General features: G+C 38.0%; 3 protein-coding genes across 3 annotated transcripts in view; 1 reads left to right on the top strand and 2 right to left on the bottom strand.

The window, feature by feature from the left end:
• Positions 1-5905, bottom strand: part of MTBP (MDM2 binding protein) — a 30695-nt gene extending 24790 nt beyond the window's left edge. The window contains exons 1-7 of the mRNA XM_075495195.1: positions 5710-5905; positions 5177-5257; positions 4048-4121; positions 3785-3930; positions 3234-3292; positions 2189-2333; positions 557-674 (exon numbers count right to left, since the gene is read on the bottom strand). Of these exons, the coding sequence (XP_075351310.1) occupies positions 557-674; positions 2189-2333; positions 3234-3292; positions 3785-3930; positions 4048-4121; positions 5177-5257; positions 5710-5791 (705 nt within the window). The 5' untranslated portion in view covers positions 5792-5905. The remainder of the gene's footprint in view (positions 1-556; positions 675-2188; positions 2334-3233; positions 3293-3784; positions 3931-4047; positions 4122-5176; positions 5258-5709) is intronic.
• The window catches only part of COL14A1 (collagen type XIV alpha 1 chain), a 253923-nt gene that overhangs the window by 79408 nt on the left and 148499 nt on the right, over positions 1-26016 (bottom strand). The gene's annotated exons all lie outside the window — the stretch shown is intronic.
• MRPL13 (mitochondrial ribosomal protein L13) overlaps positions 5860-26016 on the top strand; it is a 37676-nt gene continuing 17519 nt past the window's right edge. The window contains exons 1-6 of the mRNA XM_075495194.1: positions 5860-5986; positions 6722-6845; positions 11063-11156; positions 12987-13047; positions 24943-25029; positions 25368-25489. Coding sequence (XP_075351309.1) covers positions 5960-5986; positions 6722-6845; positions 11063-11156; positions 12987-13047; positions 24943-25029; positions 25368-25489 — 515 coding nt within the window. The 5' untranslated portion in view covers positions 5860-5959. The remainder of the gene's footprint in view (positions 5987-6721; positions 6846-11062; positions 11157-12986; positions 13048-24942; positions 25030-25367; positions 25490-26016) is intronic.

The raw sequence follows: 26016 nt of genomic DNA, 5'->3' as shown, positions 1-26016 counted from the left end.
AAAAAAAAAACAGAAACAATAAATGTGTCAAAAGGAGAGAAAAATTATTTCTCTTCAGCTAGTTACATGTATTATTATTTTAAACAATTAGTATTATATTTGTTTCTAGCAGATCTGTAAAACTAGGTAAAACTATTAGACTTAGGTAACCAACTACTATATCCAACCCCTCAATACTGAAAACGTAAACAATGTCTTTCACAATCACAAAGCTATCAGTCTTCGCAGAAACACTAGACGTGCTTGCAACAATGACTTACAGTTACATGATTATGATTTGTGATAGATACAAAACCATCTAATTTTGAACAAGAAGTTCTAAGGCAAGTATTTCAGAAAAGAGTACCTGGATTTCTGAAATTCAAATCTCAATGCCTTGATCTCATTTATCCTTTCATCATGTTCAAAAGCAAGTTGTTCCCCCACCCACCTAGATATGTTGCACATTGCCTCTTCAAATTACATTGTCAAAACTGAATTTGGCTTAAAGTGTAAAATGCACTGTACAATACATGCTTTAAATGATGTACACAGATGCTGAAAAAAGTTATTTTACCCTTCTTTCCCATATCTGAATCTTTCCTCTCCAGAGTTCTTTTGAATCAATAATATTCACAACATTATCTGAAGATACAAAGTCTGCTGATAGATAGTCTGCAATCTTTTGCCAGCTACTGTAAAAATAAGGAAGAATTAATCTTACCGAATTCAGTATTACAAATTAACATGCAGTGCAATTTGATTGAATTCACCTATTACCTCTTAGCACTGAATAGTCTTGTGTATGTTAAGACAGACATGTATAGCTTTATATTCCACAAAGTACAAGATATTATAGAATTGCTGGTTCAGGCTATGTAAAGGAAGTTGTTCATACCCTCCATGAACATGACAGCAAAGAACTTTGTCAGACATCAAACCACACCAGCAATGGCAAGCTGCAGGCGTACCATAGTAAGGTTGGGTACTAGAAGCTGGAGCAAAGCCAGGGAGCCGTCACTTGGGCTACCACCAGCCCATCTAGATGGTTTGTAGTTAGCCTTGTAAGTAGAGATATGACTGCAGCACAAGTATTACCCAAATTCAACAACAACAGAGGGAACAGCCAGTATCTGTGGGTCCTACTGGCAGTCTGTCTTCTAAGAGAAATCACCACCATCAACAAAACAGGAAGAATAAGTGAGAGAACTTTCATCAGAGAAACTGTATGCCCAAATGGCCTCATTTTCCGTAAAAGGCAGCAGAAAAATTTATTCAGTAAAAAGATGGCTGCACAGGAAGATATCAATGAGCACTGAGATCAAGCGCTCATGGAAGTCAGTGCAATAAGTTTATCTTCGTCCGTATAGCTTAGGAAGTACTATATAGTAGGTATATTGCTTATTCTATCCAAGGACTGAGCATTCAACTTTTTAATTTTAAACAGTTTTATTAACTTAGGATTAAGCTTAACCACATATTCTACGACGCAAACCTTAATCTTCTGGGCATGGAAGGGAGGGAAAGTGGAGGAGACCTTGCCAAGTTATTCAATTTCCACAAAATAATTTACTGCACGGGAAAAAAAACCAAACCACTGTGGTTTATATTGGGACATTTCATGGCCTCTTATGTCAATTAGAGGAGGACAGCAAGGAAATTACTGGACTTAATTTCAAATTGAATTAGTAGTTTCAGTGTTAAGACTCTTCAGAAGCATACAGGAAGTAATTGAGCATTTATACTCCATTTTCAAAAGGGACAAATCAGACACTCTTTTTCTTTCTCCCCGAAATGTAACACCAAAGGTAATATAAAATTTAAAGTAAAACCAGCAGAGTTATGTACTCATTTTACAAAAACTGGAAAACTACAATCAATACAAGTTACTATGCAGCACAGTATAACTTCAAAACATTGTACGCACACTGAAGCCACTAGTGATGGAAAGGAAAGAGAAAATATTTTACCTTCTGCTCTCATAGAAACAGGAACTTCAGTGGACTTGCTTTTTTGCCTGCCCCTCTGGTTAGGGCATGTATTTACAATAAATCAGCATGAGTAATTCCTCCCCTCAAACAATAATAGAAGACAAATCTATGTATTTTCGAAGTATACACATAAAGTACTCAAGATGCTGTTTTTATTTTAAACCATTGACAAATACTAATACAAAACAAGATTTATAGACCTAAAATAAATGGCATACCCTTTAGAGTCATTTGCTGCAATAGTAATTTGCGCAGAGTGCCATTCTCTCAGGTGTTTCAGAGCACCAATAACAGGTAAGCAGTCTTTTAACTTGGGTCCATCTTGTTCAACAGCCTGCAGTATTACATCAACCATTGCTCTGCCTATAAAAAGTTACATATGACTCAAAGTACCATTATTCAGTAAATGATTCAGTCATTTAAAGATAGAAAATCACTGATTATCACTGACTGCACTAAAATGGGCTTAAAGATCAACTTCAAGTAACTTCAGCAAGATTTAAACACTCACGCATGTTAGCTCATCTCTCACTGCTCCTCTTAGATTAACACAAAATAAAGTATTTTGCCATTTGCTCAGTTACAGCGGCTCTATACCTTTCTCCTTTCTCACTCAGCACTGTATTTGACAAATCAGAGTTGTCTCCAGTACAACTACGCCATATCATTTTCCTCCCTTTAACACCTCTAAACTGCTACTTCTCATTCTTTCCACATTCAGTTCCTTCGCTATCCCAAATCACCTACTGCAACATTATGTAACCCTAACATGCAAGGTGGTATGCGTCTCCATTTTACAAAATCTGAATCCAATAGTTCTGATCTATGTTCCTTCACAGCTTCTTGGCTCCCGCACACAAGCGATCAGCTGGCAAATCAGATGTAAGCCTGATGTCAACACCTTCCATTTTTTTTCATAAAAACTTCCTGTGGCTGCATGTTGAGTTTCGTATTGCTTAGTGTCTATTACTACTTCGGTGCCATTTCAGATGAAAAAATTAATTATATAAATAGCTACCTTAAACTCTACTGAAATACAGCCTTCCAAAGAAACAAGCAGCAAACTACTCCGTAAGCTGATTTGCAATGCCAATCATGCTCAAGTTCCTTAAACTACTTGCAAGAGCTGCATACAAGTTAATTCAACTAACAAACTAACATCCTCTGAATTTTTCCATTTGACTGTGATTTTACCAGCTGAGTTTTCAGAGTAATAACTAACAAGATAAGCTCCAATGAGATTGCTTTTTTAAGAGAGATTACCTGGGGCAGGTAGTTTATCAGCTAACTGATGCAGACTTTCTGCAGCTTCATCATAGATACTGAAAATGAAGAGCAACATGGTTGTAAACAAAATATAAACGAAGTCATTTAGAAACAAAAAGCTACAACTAATGAATACCACCTGATGTCAGGATCTTATATCTTTAAAATTCTGCACAAACATACCTAGGCAATGAGATATACTTATCTCCCCTTTTACTGAGGCAGAAGTAGGATAAATGACTTCAAAACAATCTGCAGCAAAACTGGAAGTAGGATTCAAGACGGATTAGCAAGAAACTTCATTTTGTATATATAACCGTCAGGTGTTAGGAAAGAGTTCAGTTATTCTATAAAAGTCATCTGTAGCTAAAAAAAATTAAAGCTATGTTAAACGGAATAGAATTATTTTCAGTAGTAGTAGGGGATTGTTCATAGTCAACTGTTGCTTTGGTAATAACTTTTACTTGTTAAATTTTCTTGATTCCCTTGGGTTATTACTGTTAAATGTCAGATCACTATACTTTCAATAAAAATAATAACATGCATACTCAGTCATAGACAGTGACTCTCGACTGTTATTGTTGTCTTCCTCAAAGTTTTGTATGACTCCCAGGCATTCATCAATACTTGTTTGGAGAGAGTCTTCATTTTTCTGTGTGTCAAAATTTATTTCCTCCCAGTCAGAACTGCAGAACTAATCAAGCAAAAAGAATTAATTAAGCAAAAAGAATTTTGAATATCACAGTTTTAACTTGCACTACAGACAGGCAGGCAGCTGAGGAACTTAAATTCTGGAAAAAAAAAGTCTTACCTGGTAATAACCACATATAACATGACTCGCAAAATACCATTTCTTGAAACCTGGAATACCAGCCACCGAACATGCTGCAAAGAGATAAAACAATTATTTAAAATAATCAATCCACTACAATCTATTCTTCCTATTATAATGAACATCTCTGTTGAAAGACCCTACGTGAGTCATTTAATGTGCCACAACAACTTGAGTTCTACTTTCCTTTGGCATCATAATTAAGTTCTAAACATATTAAGGTGTAGGTAAGCATCTTGGCATGTGTCTAACTATTGCTGATCCTCTGACTGTTAACAAGTAAGAAAATCTTTGACCTCTTCTCCATTCTGGGCAATATTGCTCTCCATTTGCAGAAGCTGTATCATAGCTGAACTAAATAACAATTTTCATAAATATGGTTTGCGCAGTTCACAAAATGAGATGCGCTCTCAACGTTTCTATGCAATAAAAAGCACAGAAGTTGAAAACAGCTTAACATTCCCACCTTCATGTATTTTAACAGCCTATAGTGGTTTCCCACGATTCACAGTTACATGACAGCTGTGACAAGATGAGCCTTAACAGCTCTACACTAGATACCCAAACCAAGTCAAGAACTAAGAATGCATTTTTTAACAAAAAGAACCAAACACCCAACCCCTAAAAGTACTAAAGCAGATCTTCAGAAATCTATTTTAAGATGATAAAATGATTTAATATTCATGGATTAGGGTTCTGAATGGAACACAACAAATATTGCTTCCACTGAAAAAATTAGAAGGCATCATAGGAGTAACGAAAATATCAAGCTGCCCACTGACATGAGAAACAAGCCCTTTCCTACTGTTCCTTGCTAAGCTGATTGAAATTTGTCAACCTTTCAAAACCCTTCTCTTTTGTTTCTTGTGTCCCATCTATTTACTCATCTCCTAGCACCTCAGCTGCTGAAATGACATCAGTTCTCCACAGAAACAGTAGCAGCAGGAGCAGTCCCACCTGCAGGTTTAGGCACACTGTGTTAATTGTGTTTCCTTAAGTTTCTGACTTGTTTCACCTAGATCATATAATGTGCCCAGGCCAATTCCTTGATAAAATTTGCTTTACCTTACTGTACATGTATATTGTATGTGTACATTACTATATTTACCTGGGAATGCACTCATATCTGCATTTATAGATGAGTTACAGCTTGCTTTCAGGAACTGATAAACGGTTGCAGCAGTCCCCGCTGAAAAAAAAAAAAAGTTTTTCTTAAAACTACTGAATTACAAAAGTTAAGTCTTGCTTTCCTGCAAATACAGTATAAAGTTCCGTTTAATATTAGAACTTTAGTTTTAAAAAAACCTGTCAACTATAGATTTGCAGGAGTTTAAAAAGACAAGATTTTTAAAACTCTCGTTAAAGTAGCGACATCTCAGGAACACTCTAACAAGTTATACAGCAGTGTCGCAATAAGACACAAAACCCCCTAAGTTTCTGAAGATTTAAGTCATTAAAGACTTTTAGTCGGGAAAAAAAGGGGTGATTTAACGAGGTAGGGATCCAGAAAAGCCTGCCCGGGCGCCGACCGGCGACCGCAAAGACAAGCCTTCATTAGGCAAGCTCGGATGGGCCCCGCGGCAGTCGGCCCCCCACACGGCGCGGCCTCCAGCCCCCCGGCCTCACCCCCCGCGGCGGTACCTGCTCCGGGCCCGGGGCCGCCCGCCGCAGCACCCTCGCCCCTGCGCTCGCCCCAGCTCAGGAACAGGACGTAGCGGTCCATGGCCGGGCGAGAACGGGGACGGAGCCGCCGCCGCCGCTGCTCCGAACACCCCGCGCTGCCGCCCTTGCACCGCCCCTCGCAGGGCAGCGCTTCCGCTTCCCGCCGGTGCGGCGACCAAGGGGCTCCGCTTCCCTTCCCCTTCCCCTCAGGCGCGGCGGGAGGGCGGCCATGGCCAGTTACACCAAGGCGGCCCAGGTGAGCGCGGCCCTCTCCCCCTCGGTGCAGGCGGTGCCGGGGCGGCCGCTTCCTCCGGGGGCACGCGGCGGCGTCGCCCCGGCGGGAGCCTGGCGGCCGCCATGGCGCTGGGAGCCGCCGTGAGGGAGCGGGCGGGCGCCGGGACGAAGGGGCAGCAGGCCCCCAGGGGAGGGCCGGGGTGGCGGGCGGCCCCCCTGCGTCGCGGAGCGCCAGTGGCGCGGCCGTGCGCTCCGGTGCTCGCCCTGAGGAGCCCGGTGGCAGGAACCGGTAGCGGTCAGTAGGTGTGTGGCTTGTCTGTGAGGAACAAGGCTACCCGCTGCAGGCGGCTCAGGCTCGTCGTGTTCATAACACTACGGCTGGGGGAGTTCTGCCCTTTACTGAGAGGGAAAGAGATATTGAGCATTAAATAGCGTACAGTGATTTTACAGTTCAGTTAGTAATAGTGGAAGCTTGCAGCAAGAGATCTTCATTTTTGAAACAAAACCCTCAGAGCTGGTAACCTTTCGGTGTTGTTACCACACATATGTTGGAAGCACGTACAGCAGTGGGTGTGTCACAGTGTGTAGCGGCGTTCTCCATCCACTTAAAGGTTATTTGGAGGGGGTGTTGTTGATATTAATATTTATTCTATTGTTTTGGAGTGTAAAAAAAGCGTTGATCCAATTAGAGAAGCTCGATTTATGTATGGTAGTGTGTTCTTGTACTACATTAAGTACTATCTCTCTTTCTCTTTAGCAATGGGCTACTTTTGCCAGAGCCTGGTATCTCCTCGATGCGAAGATGCAGCCACCAGGAAAAATAGCAGCTGCGACTGCAATCAGACTTGAAGGCAGGCATAAACCTATTTATCATGCACTAAGTGAGTATTGTGGTAGATAAAAGCAAACTTGCTTTCCTTCACTTATATTTTTCTTCTGATTTCAGTTTTAAAATCAAGCCTGATAGATAAAAGTTTACATTTTTCAATTGTTTGTAAATTATAAATGTCTTCCTTTTCCTTCTCATCTTTTTCCTTCATACCCCTCTACAAACTTATGTTGTTGTCCTTATCAATCCATATAAAGCTCATTATAAATTCATAATTTATTTTTAGTCGCTGAATTGTAGTGGGTTGTGCTTTCATTTTTTTAAAAACCTTGAAATGTGTTTCGTTACATTGATTTTTAGATGTAAAGATTTAATTCACAGTGCATGTAATGAAACACTGATGTGATTCTCAATTAGATTTTCTGAATGCTACCTTTCAGTAGCTGCACAGCACCACAGAATCTTGGAGTGGTTCTTCATTCTGAATAAGGTGCAGAGAAGTCCTGTCTTCATGAGGCAACAGGCACAAACTGAAACACAGGAGGTTCCCTCTGAACATCAGGAAACATTTTTTTACTGTAAGGGTGACTGGAATTGGTTGCCCAAGAGGTTGTGGAGTCTCCATCCTTGGAGATATTCAAAAGCTGGTCGTGCTTGAGCAGGGGGGCTGGATAACATGACCTTCAGAGGTCCCTTCCGACCTCATACATTCTGTGATGATGAGGCTGGAACCTGTCTGATTCTTAAGTGGGAGACAGAATCATTGTTGAAAGAGATCTTCTTGTTTAAATGAAAAAATCATTTTGCTTTTCTGCATATTAGAAGATTCAGCAGTAGAGATGTATCTGTGATCTTGTTCATTACTTGTAATACTGTAGTGCCTGTCTCACGGTGATAAGGATTTTATAGGTAATGAAAAGGTGATCCCTTTTGTTGATGGTACAGTGTTTCCTGTAATACTCATGCAAATTTTTCAAGAGACATTACTGAAACAAAAAGGAAGCATTAAACTTTGCTCATACCTGTAGAGTGTACATACTAAAATTATACTTGATCTGTTTTTCATAATGAATCTTCTAAAGATGTTTTAAATAACAGACTTCTGCTGTTGCAAATTATGTCTTATCCACAAGATGTCACTGGAGACTAAGGCTGTCTGAAAAATAAAGCAGATACCGAGAGGAAATGTTTTTGGTTGTCCTGTGGGAAAGATCTTTGATACTTTTATGTTCATGAAGTTATAAAATCCTGGAAAGTCATTTCAAGGATAACTTTATTTGGTCTAAAGTATTCTATAAATCAGGACCAAATAAGTTACACCTGAGATTGATATTGATAGGTTACTACTACTGAGAGACACCTGATAGTCTCTAAGAGAGCCAAGTATGCATGAATTTGTGGTTGGTGTACTTAACACTTCTTTTTTTTCTTTTTTCTTTTTTCTTTTTTTTTTTCTGAACTAACAAGAAATATTTTAGTGTCTGTGAGATAACAGTTCCTTAGACAGAATAACATTGTTGGGAGTTTTGTTTTGTTTGTAATTTGGTATCTTCCATAAAACCATTATTTATTTATTGTGTTGAAAAGTATCTGGAGCTGAATTTAAGCTGTGGTTAGGGAAGGAAAGAAATTTGATTACATGTATATTTATTTTCTGTTTTAGGGATAATCATTCATTATTCTTCAGAGTCTCATGTTTTTAGATGCTCTCAGATCATATGCCTTAAATAAGGGTACACAACTTTGTTCAGGAGGTTTGAATCTGGATTTTTAGGTTTCTTCTGCACCTCCTCTTCTCTCTACTCTCATCCCCTTGCATCCTGTCGTTGTGAGCAGCTTCGCAAAACAGAACCAAAAATGTGGGCCAGATTTTTAAAAAATTTTGTGATCTGGTTCTTTATCTTGGATTGTGAGCAGGTGTAGGTGAGCCACTTCTGTTTCTTGGGTTGGATTTGCTACCGTTCTCTGCATCCTCAAAGGAGAAGACTAGGCTAGATGGAAGTGTCCTGCAAACCCTATCTGGCCCAGGTGTTACTCTAGATTGCAATGTTAGTTTATAATAGCTAGAAGAAGCAGCGAAGACTTGTCTTCTAATGAAATATTTGGCAAGTAGTTTGTCAGTCTTGTGAGCTAACAGTTGACAATATGTACCTTTAATTACCATTTAGTCCTTAATTAAAATGTAGGAGGAAAAATCCATGTACCTGAAACATGTATTTGTACTGTATGATAGGAATTACTGGAGTTATAAATATACAGAGATAGAAAATGGATTTACTGTGGCAGCTTAATTTTATCTGAAGAGGTGCCACGTACATGCTGTATGTAACTTTTATATGCAAACTTTTTAGCAGGGCTTGTTGCAATAGGTAATGGTTTTAAACTAAAAGAGGGTACATTCAGACTAGATATAAGGAAGAAATTTTTTACTCTGAGGGTGGTGAAGCACTGCAACAGGTTGCCCAGAGAGATGGTTGATGCCCCATCCCTGGACACATTCAAGGTCAGGTTGGACAGGGCTCTGAGCAACCTGATCAAGTTGAAGATGGCCCTGCTCATTGCAGGGGGTTTTGACTAGATGACCTTTAAAGGTCCCTTCCAACCCAAACTATTCTATGATTCTATGAAAATAGCCTAAAGGAAGAGTCTCCCTCCGTGATATTTTGTGAATATTTTTCAAAAGTAGGATGCAATTTAACTGTGTTTCTGGAGATGGTAAATATTTTTGCTTTCTTCCTATTAAGTGCAGCCGTCCATGAGCTGATGGGAACAACACTGTTTAAAGACCAGTAGAGAATAATGTGTTAATTTGAAATTTCAAAGGAGACATTAGCTATACATAAATTCAACCTACTTTAAAAAGAACAGGTTGCAGTCATTGTTCAGGTAGCGTGTAAGTATCCTGGTTAGTTTTTCTCCTGGTTCTTAATTGTTCATAATTGATCTATGGGTGTATGGAATTGTTAATTCAGTGTTTATTCAAAGGGAGAACTGTTGGCAAAAATTTCCTTAATGTGCTTATTCTGTCATCTTCCCAACAAAAAAAAAAAAAAAAGGCCAATGTCAGTTCTTAGAACTGATCTGTCAGCAGTGAAAGGCTGCATCAATGAAGATGTTTAAATTTTGTTTGCACTTCAGCTGTAGTTGAAAGTAGAGCTTTAAAAGAACACAAGATTAAAAAATGGTAGAAACTTAAATAGGTTGTGAAACTTGCATTGATTAATTACATGCTCCTATAAAAAAATGCATGTTCAATTTAAGTCCTTTTTGGTGTAGCTGCTTTGTTACCTATTCAAAAATATTTTAATCAAATGAGCCTCTTCAAATACTTACATTGTTCTAATATGGTAATGCATATGAGAGTGAACTTTGGACAAATCATTTGCCAATTGATGAATGGGTGGTTATAGCTTATACAGCTGATGAAGATGATTACTTCTGAAATGAAAAACTACATCTTTTTTCATGTTTTCATCATATTTTTGAGATAGTGTAGGTTTTATTAGCACTTTATTAGTAAAGAAGATCTATTAAAATTACTGTTCCTGGCAAGGTATTGGTGATAATTATAGACTTTGCACTTAAAAAACTTCTGATGTGAAAGTTGCTGATAGAACTTTAAACATACTGTACGTGCTGTAACATTCAGTTCTGCTTGATTGAATGTGGGGTTTTTTTTCCGCAACAGAGCTGGTTTAGGTTTTTTGTGGGGCTTTTCTCCCCTTCCCCCCCCCCAATCTTTTTGTTTCTTTTATACATTTAGCCCTAAGCTGTAGTTATTTAATAGAATTATTTTACTTACCCAAAATATTCAGTCTTCCAGTAAACATTGGTACTGTTTTAATGAGAAAACTAAAATTAAACAAATATTTAGGATCGTTGTTTAGAGCTAACCTTTTTTTATTCTGGGTTTTTTGAAATATAGGTGCATATGCAGCATAATGTGTTGAATAAAATAATACAATTGCCTGTAAGCCAGACTTCCAGATCTTAGCTGAATAATTGCAATGGTTTAATTATCTAGTCTGGTAGTATTTTACCTGCTTACCTGCCTTCTAACCTGACAGTACTAACAAAAATAGTAATTAAGGTTGGTATTTAAGTGCAGATTTGGATGGTGTGACTTGAAAAGCTCAGATCTTTACATTTGAGCTTTATGAAATGTGTATTTATGTGCTACTACGTATTTGTTGCACACTTTATACTTGTTATTTTGGTTGATTACCCCTATGATTCTCTTAATATTTTCCACTAATTTCTACCTTGTAGATGACTGCGGAGATCATGTTGTCATAATAAATACAAGACATATTGCCTTCTCTGGTAACAAATGGGAACAGAAAGTATATTCTTCACATACTGGGTAAGCTTTATAATAAATATTCACATGAGCTAGTGGTAAATTTCATGTCATATTTTGTTAAAAGTTAAAGTCTTTTTTAGTGTATTGGTTCAAAAGGGAATTCCTGTTTACATGTTTTGTTTTTTTGTTTGCATTACGATGTTTAAAATGATGCAAACCGTCCTCTCTTCTGTCCTCTCTTCTGTCCTCTCTTCTGTCCTCTCTTCTGTCCTCTCTTCTGTCCTCTCTTCTGTCCTCTCTTCTGTCCTCTCTTCTGTCCTCTCTTCTGTCCTCTCTTCTGTCCTCTTTTTTCTCCCTCGCTCTTTCCCCTCACTCTTTTATCTCTTTTTTCTCTTTTTTTTCTCCCGGTGTATATTCTTAGGGAAATAACCAACTCAAAAGTAGTCAGAGCAATTGAGTAAGTTAACAGATTTGGTGAGCCAGGTTGTTTTGTGTGAACCCATCAACCCAATGATCAGGACTATTCTATTTACTAAGCAGTAGAAGACATTGCTGTTGGCACTGCACATTTAAGATACATACAGTTGCCAACTTCAATTACTTTATCCTACCAGTACCTATTTACCTAACCGTAAATATCAAGATTGATATATTATTGAATCAGTCGAGGAAAAAAAAATAAATTAGAAAAACTAGTAAGAAATTAAATGCTCTCAAGATGTACGGATGTATACAATAGTCTACAATATATTATGCTGGCAGACATAACTTGTTTACAGATGAAAGTACAATAATCAATTACAGACGGTATGGCAATGATGAGTTTAGTCAAATAAGAACAGTTGCTCCTATTTTTATACAATGACAACACTAGATAATAATCTCTAAGTGTCAAAATGTATCCAGTCAGGAAATAAATAAATCACACTGAGAAAGCTAATGTTGCTAGTACTAACGTTTCAGTCCTGACATTCCTTTGCTGAATTGCTGAGAAGTTCTTGTTCAGAGTTGATGGAAATTAATGCACTTTTTTTTTTCTTTCCCACTCCTATGACTTCATAAAAATTTTCACTAAAAACTTCTGAGCGCCTGTGCAGAAAGGTTCTGTGTAAGTTAAAGCACTTGCATAAGTACCTAAGTTGGTTTTGAGTAAGTGAAAAGAATTGTACAATTAAAACAAATACTTAAATCTGTGCCACTCCCTAAGTGGACATGTTTTAATGATGTTGGGTTTATTTTCATTTCACTTAGGTTGATACCTAATAATGTAATTAAATCAAATTGAAACCCAGCTTTACCTGAAATCCATGTAATTTCTTGCACCGCTGTGTCATTCATTTAAAGTATATGCAGAAATGTGAATTAGTACAACTTCACCATATCACATAGACCTTAAAAAGGTGGATGCATTGCAGTAAGAGTCAAATTTTATTACTGTAGATACACCAAATCATGGTAACGTTTATTTAAAATAGTAAGAAAATAATAAATACTGTTCAGAATGGTTGTCTCTTATGTCAGCCACAGACTGGTTGTGAGTCTTGATCATCTTGAAATATTTCCAAGTTTTGCATATCTTACTCCCATTGTATTCTGCAGCTGTGATGGTGTGTTTAATAAGCAGTTTTAAAAACATATCCATCTGCTTGTGAAACACAAGCTTTTTAATACTCAAGTGAATAAATAAGAAAGTACAAATGGCGTTAAACTTAGATACTTGACAGGATAGAATCTTTCTAATAAAATACAGTTGTTGGCCTCATGAGAACAACGTCCTTTTTTGAAGGCTTATAATACCATTACACTGTTGTTCAAGATGTAGTCATACTTGTGTTACTATATGCTCAAGCGCGATGTTGTTAAGCTTGTACGTTTGTTCTGTTTTTCTAGCTATCCTGGTGGTTTCAAACAAGTGACAGCAACTCAGCTCCATTTGAAGGATCCAACTGCTGTAAGTGTTTCCCCTTCTTCCCTTTCATTTGTAAAGCTGATTTGTTTTCATTTAATTAGTTCCCCTAAACAAAAGGCATCAGTTACCTCCATGTCTAAAGCTAAATTACAAACATTCTGCTAACGGCTCTTAGAAGCTTGGCTTGTGACAGTGTTTTTGTAAACAGCATGTTTTGAGGGTTAGATTGTAGGTTGTGCATTTTCATGATTCTTCCCTGCTGCCCAAATGAGCAAATCAAGTGCATTTGCTTCACTCATTTTTGACTGATTCACTTGATTTTAGTTTCAGGGGTCTGACCTTTCTCACAAGTGAGCTGCCTCCAGTTAGGCTTAGCTAAGCTGTACTTCAGCTTAACGACCCTACTACTTTTTTAAGAGCCAGCAAGAATAATGCTAATCTTAAAAATGTTAGAAAGTACACCTGCCTCTTTCTCCCAGTAAAATTCAACTGTAGGTTTTGTTCAGTGATTTTTTTTTTTTTAAGTCTTTTCTGCAATGATGTGTGTTCATAGTCTGTGAAACAATTGGAAATGGTGATTACATTGAACTTAAGCCTCTTTACTAAATGTCTGTATTAGACTATTATAAATTCTCAATGTCAGTGTTGATGTGTTTGTTACTAATTAACAAAATAGGGTGCTAGATATGAACATTTTGGGATGTTGACTTACACAGTTATGAAATTACTTTTACTAGGGTTTTGAATGGTCAGCATTGGAGGGCTGAATTCTCTATGCACTAGTGTTTCAGAACATGATATGAGACCCACAGAGATTAACAGACATTTATGCTTATTTTTGACTTTGAAATGCTTTGGTTTGGGTCACCTTATATATAAAACATAAAAATGCTTCTTCCTTTTCCTAGAGGAATTTTATCTGCTGTAAAATTCTTGGGGTTTGTCTATGATTTAGAAATCCTGGTTTGTCCCAAGACTCTCTTATGTAAGATGTTGTACAAGTACTTAATAAAAAAGTGGTCCACCATATGAATTTCGTTTTTTACTTTTATTTTTCGTTTTTACTTCTGCAATTTCTTTCTTTATTTAAAGTGAAATTAAATCCCACAGGTCACTATTATATTCTGTCTACATTTTCAAAACAACTTAAACGCTTTTGAGAACAGGCTCTAAGATAGTTGTAATTCCTTTGGGAATTATTGGTAGTTCCATGTCTAAAATGGATTCTTCAGCCTTTTTCGTTTGAGCTTCAGGCAGACGCTGTGCACTGGGAGGCAGTGTAACACAACTTATTTGTTAGGGCCTGAGAATTGGATGTTCTATAAATTACCTTCTGGCATTCTTTCTGAAATACCTCTTTTCTTGCCAGACTCATAGATGAATTTCTGTGCAAACAGAGGAGGATTAAATGCATTGCCAATAACTAAAGCATGTTGGACAGAGGCTCAGCAAATGGTGATGTGGCTCAAGGCTTGGTCTAATTTAGCGAGAGAAACTTTTTTTTAAACAGAATTGTGGAGAACCCTCAGCAATTAACTCTTTCATTCTATTGGAGATGAGGTGTTCAGATGTCCCTCTCGTAAAGATATCTTATGTATTTTTGTCATAATTAATAGTGGTGGATGGTAATTTGGCGTGACATATTCTGTATGTGTAGCTGTTACAGGTTTTGTCTTGCAAGTGATTTTATGGCTAGAAACATTTATTTACTAGTTGAATTGTTTTGGTGTGAAATACATTGGGATATGACAAAGGTGGAAATTATGACGGTGTTTTATTAACATGTTTTATTTTTAGAACTAGCTATTAAAACCTGAAAAAAGGTTACTGTAAGGAGAACAATGCCTAGCCTAAGTAGCATTTGATCTTCAAAATATGATCTAAATGACACATAGTTATTGTGGAGACTTTTATAAATCACTTTATTTCACTTCTTTGAATTAAAAAGAGACCTTTTTTCTTTTAATCAAATTAAATTCAATTCCTGTGAAGCCAGTGGAATTAGGTAGGTTGTAGGAAGCAGACTGTATCTTTCTGTGGAATCCAAGTCTTCATTCTGTAAAGCATTGTTTTCATCCTGGAGGCTACTGCTTTTTCTCTGCCCTTGGTCCTATTGTCTCCTGCTAGCTCATCCTGGTAGTGCTTCATTAGATGAGTCAACATTATTTTTGGAAGTAGTGCTGTTACAGAAATTAGGGCATTAAATGAATGGAAGAGACTACTTCCATGGAAAAGGATGTTGACATAACACCTTGTAAACTTGTGTGGTGCTACATAGAGATTTTGCAATGGATATGACTATTTTTGATTTATGTAAGAAATAGATTAAAGCCTGTAAGGTTCTGTGAGTGTGTGTATATAGTAGGACTGCAATACTGCCTAGCACTGTCCTTACTTACATATGTCTAAATTCAAACATACAAATCCCTAAGATAAATATTTTTCCATTACAGTTTTGTTTAAACATAGTTTCTAGTATACAGAGAGACTGGTTTTAGGAAAAAGGGCTACATGGCCAATAGCTAATTTAAAAGGTTATAATGAGTAATTTTATGCAAAATGGTATAGTTTATGTTTACATGGGGGGCTGAAAGTCATAAGTATAGTTGTCAGAATTTAGACATGTCTCCTGCAGTATCATCCTTGATCATTTCTGGTTCCTTCTTAAGGTACCAAGATAGGGATGGATGATGATCTGATATTCTCACTTAATGGAGGTTGACATCGTTGTACTATCTTACTAACTTTGGACCTTTATGTTCCTTGCAGGTAGTAGTTAGTGCTTCAGAAGGATTTATGCTGAATTTTGAATGTGCACGTGAATTTTTTCATAGGATCATAGGCTGATTCAGGTTGGAGAGAACCTCAGGAGATCTCTAGTCCAACCTACTCAAAGCAGTGTCAACTGTTAGGTCAGATAAGGCTGCTGGGGGCTTATCCAGACTGGTCTTGAAAGCCTCCCATGGCAACCATTTCTAATCTTTGACTTTTCTTCTTAGTTGAAAAGAATAAAAAAACCCCTGTGCCTAATATAAGTGTTTAATTGCAGATGTATAATTTTGTGCCTGAGATTGACAAAAATATTACTAGTTTTTTCCACTTCTAAGTATCTTTTATGTTAATATGGGGCGATGAATACAAAAAGATGTCTGCATAATTGATGTTTTGTATAGAAGGTAAAGTTCCATGTTCATTGTGCCAAGTTTTTCAGCGCTTTGGAAAAATTTAGTTTTATGGAAGGGTAAAAATTATAGTGTGTTTCCAAAAAGATATCAAAAGTAAATAGTCTAGCACATTTTTACCTTTAGCACCTTTGAGTTCCTTTGGGAGGCATGGGGAGGGGAGTGTCTGTGAATCTGTTTAAAATTTCTAGTATTTTCAGTTGTCTGCTCTTCTGGAGAATAGCAGAGAATAGCTCTCTATTGGACTTGGCCAGGCTACTTTAGGAAGTGCTTATTAAAGAAGAAAATAGCTTCTTCACATTCCAGCCTTTTCTTTCGCTGACTTAGATTTAGTGTAAATTCTTGGACCACCCATAGACGAGAGTATTAAATATGTTCTTTAGGTGCAACATAACAGCTTGTTGCTGTCATTCAAAACAGCCTCTCTGTTCTTCAGGTTAATATAATACTACTATTCTGTATGGTATTACTACTCCCTTAGAATATATATTAGCAGACAACCTTAATTTCTATTGTAGGTTGCTTAGAAAAATCTGTTTGAAAAGTTTGGTGTGTTTGCTTTGCCAGGAGAGTCTTTTGAAAATAAAGGAAAAGGGTAAACCTTTTTATTTGGGATGCAGGTGTTTGGAATGCATAGAAGTTTGGGGGTTTCTTGTTTGTTTTTAATAAAAATTTGCAGAAGGTTTGTTTAGCTGGAAAAATGCTGATAGGCATGAGACCAACACTTTCAGAATTAGGCTTCGATGTGCTTGATATGGGAAGACTAAAAGCTATACTTTTAAATCTCACAGATTTGAGAGGGAGCAAAGATCACTTAGAAGACACTTTCTGGAAAAATCTTACGGCTTTTAATTAAAATGCCTGCAAAATATGTTGACAGATCTAATCTGTAGAACCAGGTAGTAATCCTGTCAGGACAAAGTTTTCAATCAATTTTTATTCTATTTCTAATTTTAAAAGTAAGCAAAACTTGGTTTTTTTGTTTTTTTGTTTTTTTTTTTTTTTTTTGGCTGCATCAGAAACTCCCTCCAAAAAAAAAGAAAAAGAATAAATCATGTTTGGCTAATACCAAATGCTCAGTGAGAGGATTGACCTTTGCAGTATTCAGAGGCTGTATTGCCTCTGAAAAAGAAATAATGGGCAATAATTGTTCAGAATGCGTGTTACCTGCTAGGGAAGATTATTAAGCGAGGCAGGGTAGCTCTATGGAAATCTGCTGTGAGGAAGCCTCCAGGGGTGTCAGGGTTCTGGTTTGTTCAGCTGCTGGCACTGATACGAAGGGGCTTAAAATGTTCTAATTCTCCTTTTGAATGCTCTTTAGCAACTGCTTGCACGTATAGACTTGCCATTATATCTGCATAATAATGATCTTTTGAAGAAAAGCTCAGGCAGAAAACATGGTTAAATCTTGCTGTTGGTATTTAAAAGCCTATTTTCTTTGCATTAGTAAGGGATAGTTGGTATAATAATATGTAGATACTAGAAGTCAGTTACTGAAACACCAGCGTTTTCTTTTATTACTATGGAGTAATGTTTTTTAATTAAGTAGAGCAAAACTTCAAAGTTTGGATTAGTAGGCACTCAGAAGTTAGTATGGCATGGGGAGGAGAATATTGTTGTGGAACCTGTTACCTTAAAACCTCTAGGTGCTTTAAATAAGTCTTGGAGCTGGCTTGGTCTTTTGCTTTGTAATAGGCAAAAATAAATATTTCTTTGTTTAAAAAAAATCTTAATCCATTTGTTATTTAAATTTGCAAGGCAAATTAATATAATAATTTAAGAACACATTAAACTTCTGAGTTTTTAAGTGCTGAACAGTAGTGGAAGGCAAAATGGCATGCGATGGAAGTTTAATTTGTCTGTGACCAAATGATTCTTATGTCAGTATTAAGTACATTCACTGCTGCTGCACTACTTGCACAACTGTCAGAGGTAGAAAGGTGAAGTTCTTTATATGCTTTTAATAACACATGTGGTGAAAAGAACAATATAGTATACAGAACAGAAAACCAAGAACTGGTAGAAGGAAGATGTAGTATCAAGCTGTACCTCGTAACTGGTGTATCTCCTGAAATTCTTCTAGGCTTTTTTTGGTATGCCCTGTAATTAATCACTTTGTTTTGTCTGGAGCGCTGTGTCCTTCCCATGTTCTAGAGTTGCTTCCTGGTGATTATTTGGCTTAATTCAGCTGTTAGGGTAGACTTTCTTCTGGAAATTTGGCCAATTTTGTGCTTCTCGGGACCAGGAGAGCTATTGCTCTGTTGATTTCCTTCTTTAAAGTATGTTTTATCTGGCAAAGAATCTTTCTCAGAACTTGCTCTCCATCAAGTGTCGTCTGTAACTTGTATGTGAGCCAAAGCCTATCACAAAAATTGAAATGTTCAAGCCTCACACAGTGTTTCAAATAAATATATTTTTAATTTATTTGTAGTCATAAAAAGTTAGACCGTGTAGTAAGGGACTGAAAGTGCAAGAGTTTTACTAGAGCTGCCTTCAGATTCCTTTCCTCCTAATTAGCCCTTTAAATTGGAAACTAAAAACATAATGTCATATAACTGTGATTAAGCGCATGTCTATGCTGTGAATATACAAATTAGCCAACTTGGAAGAAAGGTATTGCAACATTCAAGATGACAATTGTGACTGCAGCCAATAGGAATTTCATAATCCAAAATAAATTGGGGCAAACAGCATTCCAGTACTTTAAAAATCGCGAAATATTAACACTCTGGTGGCTGTATACATCTGATGGTGGATGTCTTTACCTGATGGAGAAAGTGTCATGGCCTTTAGGAGTGAGTAGTTATGAGGATATGGAATTTTACAGGTTACTAGTACTAAAGATAAAGGACTGGGGAGAGGAGGCAGTAGGAATCCATAAATAACTGAATAAACTGTTTAACTGTGCTAGTTAGTTTAAACTGCAACTCAAGGTTGCAGTGAGACCTGTGAGTAGGCAGACCTCTTTGCCAGTTTGAAATCCCACGGAAAACAACTGGGTTTTATACCTTTCTTGTAAAAATAAACTCTTATTATTTTAATAGTTCAAAGTAAACATAATCACACAGAAAACAATAAAAATTGTCTTTTATTAGAAGTGTATTACAAGCATGTAGAAATATTTTTATTGTTGTTAATTCCTTAAAGAAACAGCCTGTTCTGATGTGTGCTTTCAGGGAGCATTGAATCTGGGTTTGGGTTTTGCATGAGCTCAGTAGCAGACTTCTTCTTGCAATTCCATACCTTTTTATTTAGGGTTGGTGTATTTTTAGTAAAACTTGAGCATGTTTAGGTAACAGGAGAGCCCTTACTTAACACCCTGTAAATATTACTGGTTGGATCTGCCTTTTCTGTTACACAACCTTATTCAAGTTGCGAAAGCAGTCCGTACAACTTCAGTTAAGCCTGTACTTTACTAGCTTCTTTGACTTGTCATCACACCAGTTAGAGTGAGGTTCTGGCTGTAGGCAGAATTTTGGGCAAGGAACTGGATGTAAACTTCGTCTTTCCAGGAGCTGGGTTTGGATTTGCTTTGGCTCGTAGAAGAGTCTTTGAGGCAGAAGTTACAATGAAGGAAGCTAGAGGTTTTCCAGCACTACCTTCTCTGTCCTAGCTCCCCGTATGGCCTTCTGTTCTGTAGTTGGACTAACTACCTTGCAGTAAATCAATAATAAAAGTACAGAACAGCAGGACCTTTTACATTTACACTCCAGCTTGCTTAGTAATATACTTATTTGGCTTTTTACAAGTCTCAAATAATAGTTTATCACCACCTCACCCCTCCTTTTTTTTCTTTTTTTCTTTTTTTCTCTTTTTTTCTTCTTGACCAAGGTGAGTGAGCTTGAGAGGTAGGAGGTATAAATCTGCCTTTGACCTATTCCAGCAAGGAAATTATGATCTGCTGCAGAAGTCAAGGCTTTGTTCCCTCTTTGCCCCTATCGTGAGTTGCTGGGGCAGGGAACATGCATGCTCAAACCCAAGGTTATTGTTCCTCTCTGTTACACCTCCATGGGTGTAACGTATAGACGACAATATTTTCAAGTGGCTCAGACATTAAAGGCTCTATGATAACCACAAAAACACACAATTAAAAAATGAGCTGTTTGAAATGTCTAGTTAGTAAGTTGTAAGTTTGTTTCCTCTGAAAGTTCGTGCAATTGTATTGAAGCTCTGGAATGGGAGAGACTGTAAGAGTGAAGTCCAGTTTCCTGCTCTGGATCAGGCAAGGATTTAATATCTTCATCAGTGACATAGACAGTGGGATCAAATGCACCCTCAGCAAGTTTGTGGATGACGCCAAGCTGAGTGGTGCAGTTGATTCACTAGAGGGAAGGGGCACCATCCAGAGGGACCTGGACAGGCTTCAGGAGTGGGCCCATGCAAACCTCATGAAGGTCAACAAGGCCAAGTGCAAGGTCCTGCACCTGGGTTGGGGCAATCCCCGGTATCAATACGGGCTGGGGGGTGAATGTATTGAGAGCAGCCCTGTGGAGAAGGCCTTGGGGATATTAGTGGATGAGAAGCTGGACATGAGCTGGCAATGTTTAATATCTTTGTCAATGATCTGGACAAGGGGATCAAGTGCACCCTCAGTAAGTTTGCAATGACACCAAGTTGGGTGGGAGTGTTGATCTGCTTGAGGGTAGGAAGGCTTTACAGGGGGACCTGGACAGGCTGGATTGATGGGCCAAGGCCAACTGTATGAGATTCAACAAGGCTCAGTACTGGGTCCTGCACTTGGGTCACAACAACCCCATGCAACACTGCAGGCTTGGGGAAGAGTGGCTGGAAAGCTGCCCTGGAAAGGACCTGGGGGTGTTGGTCAACAGCCAGCTCAATATGAGCCAGCAGCGTGCCCAGGTGGCCAAGGCCAAGAAGGCCAATAGCATCCTGCCTTGTATCGAAATAGTGTGGCCAGCAGGACTAGGGAAGTGATCGTGCCCCTGTACTCGGCACTGGTGAGGCCACACCTCGAATACTGTGTTCAGTTTTGGGCCCGTCACTACAAGAGAGACATTGAGGTGCTGGAGCGTGTCCAGAGAAGGGCAACGAAGCTGGTGAAGGGTCTAGAGCACAAGTCTTATGAGGAGCAGCTGAGGGAACTGGGGTTGTTTAGCCTGGACAAAAGGAGGCTGAGGGGAGACCTTATCGCTCTCTACACCTACCTAAAAGGAGGTTGTAGCGAGGTGTGTGTCGGTCTCTTCTCCCAAGTAACAAGCGATAGGACAAGAGGAAATGGCCTCAAGTTGCATCAGGAGAGGTTTAGACTGCACATTAGGAAAAATGTCTTCACCGAAAGGGTTTTCAGTCATTGGAACAGGCTGCCCAGGGAAGTGGTGGAGTCACCATCCCTGGAGGTATTTAAAAGATGTGTAGATGTGGTGCTTAGGGCCATGGTTTAGTGGTGGACTTGGCAGTGTTAGGTTAATGGTTGGCCTTGATGATCTTAGGTCTTTTCCAACCTAAACGATACTATGATTCTATGAAAGTATCTATTTGCAGCCTGGAAAGCCAACCGTATCCTGGGCTGCATCAAAGGAAGCAGGGCCAGCAGGTCGAGGGAGGTGATTCTGCCCCTCTACTCCACTCTGGTGAGACCCCACCTGGAGTACCGCGTCCAGCTCTGGGGTCCCCAGCACAAGAAAGACATGGACCTGTTAGAGCAGGTCCAGAGGAGGGCCACGAAAATGATCAAACGGATGGAATGCCTCTCCTATGAAGAAAGGCTGAGAGAGTTGAGGTTGTCCATCCTAGAGAAGAGAGGGCTCCAGGGAGACCTTATTGTGGCCTTTCAGTATATAAAAGGGACTTAGGAGAAAGATGGAAGACGACTTTTTATCAAGGCCTTTAAGTGACAGGACAAGGGGTAAGAGTTTTAAACTGAAAGAGGGTAGATTTAGATTGGACATAAAGAAGAAATTTTTTACTGTGAGGGTCGTGAGACACTGGCACAGGTTGCCCAGAGAAGTTGTGGATGCCCCATCCTTGGAAGTGTTCAAGGTCAGGTTGGATGGGGCTTTGAGCAACCTGATCTAGTTCAAGATGTGCCTGTCCGTCACAGGGGGGTTGGACTAGGTTACCTTTACAGGTCCCTTCCAACGCAAACCATTCTATGGTTCTGTGGTCTGCCTGGCAGTAAAAATGGTTTGTGTTTCATGTGAGGGTGATTTTTCTATTGCAGTTCTTGTGGTAATGCACTTCTTGCATGTATGAGAGGGCACGGAAAGCCAAACGAGTTTTTGAATAACATGGAGATTGGCAGACATTCCAAAGCATACCTAAAATTATGCTTATTGCCCTTAGCATACTTATCTATAGAAACTATTATTGAATATATAATTATCCATGATCATTCATTATCCATTATCATTCTCCAAGTCCTGCTTTCATGTTAGTCTGTCATCACCTGAGGTTGTCAGTTCTGCAGTGACTGTACACGACGTTGAAAGTATTTCTTCAATGTTTAACTTGAACATATGAATCAGTCATTCTTTTCCAGTGTGACTTTTTAATAGGCACATTTTTACAACTGAACTGTTCTCTTTTTAATGTGGCTAAAAAAATCGGATCGGATTCACCAGGCAGAAGTATCTACAACCAGAACAGACCAGCTGTTTGTCTAGCTCACGGGTTTGTTTCAACAGATGGCTGTGCCACAAGCTGCAGAGGAAGATGAAAAATCGGACACAAACATTGGTTGTTTGAAGCAGTAAAATATTTAACAATGTTCACTAAAGTATTTTAAAGTCTCTCTTTTTATTGGAGTGAAATCATTAAATAACTAGCTCTGTGTATCTGTAAGTCATAGGTCATATGTTGGACCATGTGTATGTACAGTTTAGTAATCTAAGGAATTAAAGGAATCGAAGGAAGTTAAAAGTAATTATTAGATAAAGAAAAAATCCCCACAGTTAGGCATTATGTTGTGAAGTCTCTGGATCTGTTGTTTTAGATTTGATGTATTTTGATCTTTCATTGGCTTTGAGGAAAAATATTGGGTAGAAAGGAAAATAATTGTATGACCTGAAAATTACTAATGGTAAAAGGGCTGTTCACATGAGCTGCTGTTAATATCCATGTATTTGCTTATATTGTTATGGTGTGTCACTTGATTTTCAGTATTCAGTGAAGTAAACCAGTGAAGGTTCATTTTCTATCTTCATCTTGCCTTTGTCTAAGCACATGGTATACTGACCTAAATAAACTGTAGTTTGCTGTACAAGAATGAATAGTTTTTATCCCTAAAAGCATTCGTTTTCATCTTTGTTTTTTAATAGCTGCTTATTAATTTTTATTAGCGAAGGTATCAATGCTATAGGTTACTCTGCCCGACCTGATGTATTTCTTCTATCATCTTGATTTATAATATTTGTCCACTGATCTGTGGTACTGCCTGCATAACATCTGAAAATCTTCATGATGTTGAGGCTTCTCTAAATGCCTTCAGAGTTTCTCAAGGCATATAGTATATATTTATGAGGATCCTAAGACAATGTTAGGGTCTGTTACATGGCAAAATGAAAATAATACTGGGGCCAAACTATCTTGAGTGTTTACTAACTTCAGAATCCAAGTAGAAATGCCTGCAAGTTTAAGAACCTGAGCTTCTCATTAATTTCACTTGCAACAATTATTCATTCTATCTTAATGACATGGCTCCAGCTGGGAACTCAGTATTAGTGATTGTCTCTAAAATTTCAATTTAATTCCTTTAATTAATTTTATAAAAAGAAGCAACTTTGCTCAGTACACTTTTCAAAATATCCAGATGCCTGGGATATTTGTTTGTGCTTAGTGCACTGCATTTCAGTGTGGCTTATTGACTTCAGCTTAATATTGCGCTAAGCACGCTTGGGTAGTTTCTCATTTGGAGCTAGTTTATGTCTGGGTGGCTTGGAGCACAGGCAGAGCAGGTTTCCCTCTACTTACAAAATTACATGTAGGTCTACCCCTAAATGCTTTGCTGTCCTTTATAAAACCCTTTTTGTCTCCTGCAGTTGCATGCCTTGTTTTACATTTACAGATGTTCCCCTTCTGGGTGAAGTCCATACCAATGTGTTTTGAATTTAAATTACAGGCATCTGTACTAGAGTCCAAGAGAAATCCTGTTGAATTTTGTTAATTTTCAATAAGCATCATCTAGTGTAGATGTACAAATTCTATTCGTTCCTGATGCTGAGAAGTGAGATTGTTCATCTGGAACTAATAGCAAGGGAATAAATTATAAATATGTATAGTATGTTCATAATGCAATGTATTGGTATGTTAGCTTTGCTTAAGATATGATGCATTAATTATACAGAAATTTCAAACACAGCAAATTACAGTGTTAAACTAGTTGCTGGGAACACTTGGTAAATTTGTTAGAACCTATTTTATTTTTTTTCCTCAATAACATGTGTATAGAAATGTGCATTATGATATGGAGTTTCCAGAAGCTACTCGATTCTTTTTAAAGTTGAATGATCATATGCAATCATCCACAATGCTAAATATAGCTCTTAACTTTCTAAGCTGAAATTTTCTATATGACTGTTAAAGTAAGTGTTTATATGACAGGGAGTAAGTATTTCTTCTTCCAAAACAGTAAGTCTAGAGCACCTTCTGAATGTGGTGCCAGAGTTCTTCAGCATGGAGGAAGTTGACTGAAAACAGGTTCAGTGATTAGTGGAATGGGCAGAGGGAAACACAGCTTACCTTTTTCATGTTATTTGTAGCCTGTCTGATTATTTGTTACCATGTTATCTTTCCTCAGATTGTTAAACTGACTGTTTATAGAATGCTTCCAAAAAACCTTCAGAGAAGAACTCTGATGCAGAGGCTGCACCTCTTCCCAGAAGATGTGAGTAATCATGCAGTTACGTTTTCATTCCTGTGTGACTTGGAGGTGAAGAGGGAGTGTTAGCAATAGCAAAATTCTTGTCATAAGAAGGTAAATTAAGAAAAATCAAGCTGCTTTTTATTTATGTATCTAAACGTAGTTGAAACGTTGATGCTTTTTTCTTTATTATTTCAAAAAATTGCAAGATATAAGACATGTGTGAGATTGTCTTCTGTATTTAGGTCAAACACTTAGCATGAAGAATGCAGTAGTGTTGACAAATTTTGGTCTGGCTTTGGGGGGGAGTGGTGGTGTTTTTTGAACAATCGGACAGCTAAGACCGTTCTCACCTGCCTCAGGTTATTCCAGAAGATATACAGAAGAATCTTCTACAAGAGATTCCTCAGCCACGTGCAGTCCCCAGGAGGTTAGATGAATATACACCAGAAGAAATTGCTGCCTTTCCGAAGGTTTGGACTCCGTAAGTATCGTAATTTTTTTTTTTTAAAAGGCGTGTGTACTATATAGGCTCTCACATTATCAGTAAGAAAAAAAAGTAATTATTTTTCTCTTTATGTCATCTTTTTTTGGAGAAAGGAGGTCATTAAAGCAAAGAACGATCATATTAGAAGGGAGGAGTTGCTAAGTTCTATGTACTTCTGGCCTTTCTTTTAATGAGAAAAGCTTTACTCTAAAATCATGTTTTCAACACTTTACTGCATCAAAATGAGTTGAGGAGAAGATGAGTAAAAAACTTCATTACGCTGTTTGAGTTGTGCTTTATAATATGTAACTTAGCCATAGCCAAAGGAAACAGCATGCAGCTCTCGGGGAACGATTCATTGCGGAGGGGAACCCTTCAGATTTTCTCCAGAGGAAGGGAAAGAATTCTGCTAAATTAGACCTTGGAGAGTGGATCTTTGGCAGGGAACATACCACGTGTATATTTTGATAAATAGTTTCTTTTCCATGCACAAAATCAGTTCCACAGTAGTTGTGCAGCATATG

The sequence above is a fragment of the Mycteria americana genome, chromosome 2, assembly GCF_035582795.1.
Source record: "Mycteria americana isolate JAX WOST 10 ecotype Jacksonville Zoo and Gardens chromosome 2, USCA_MyAme_1.0, whole genome shotgun sequence".
Classification (NCBI taxonomy): Eukaryota; Metazoa; Chordata; class Aves; order Ciconiiformes; family Ciconiidae; genus Mycteria; species Mycteria americana.
Note: the sequence above shows the minus strand (reverse complement) of the source record. Positions and strands in the feature narration are given on the sequence as shown.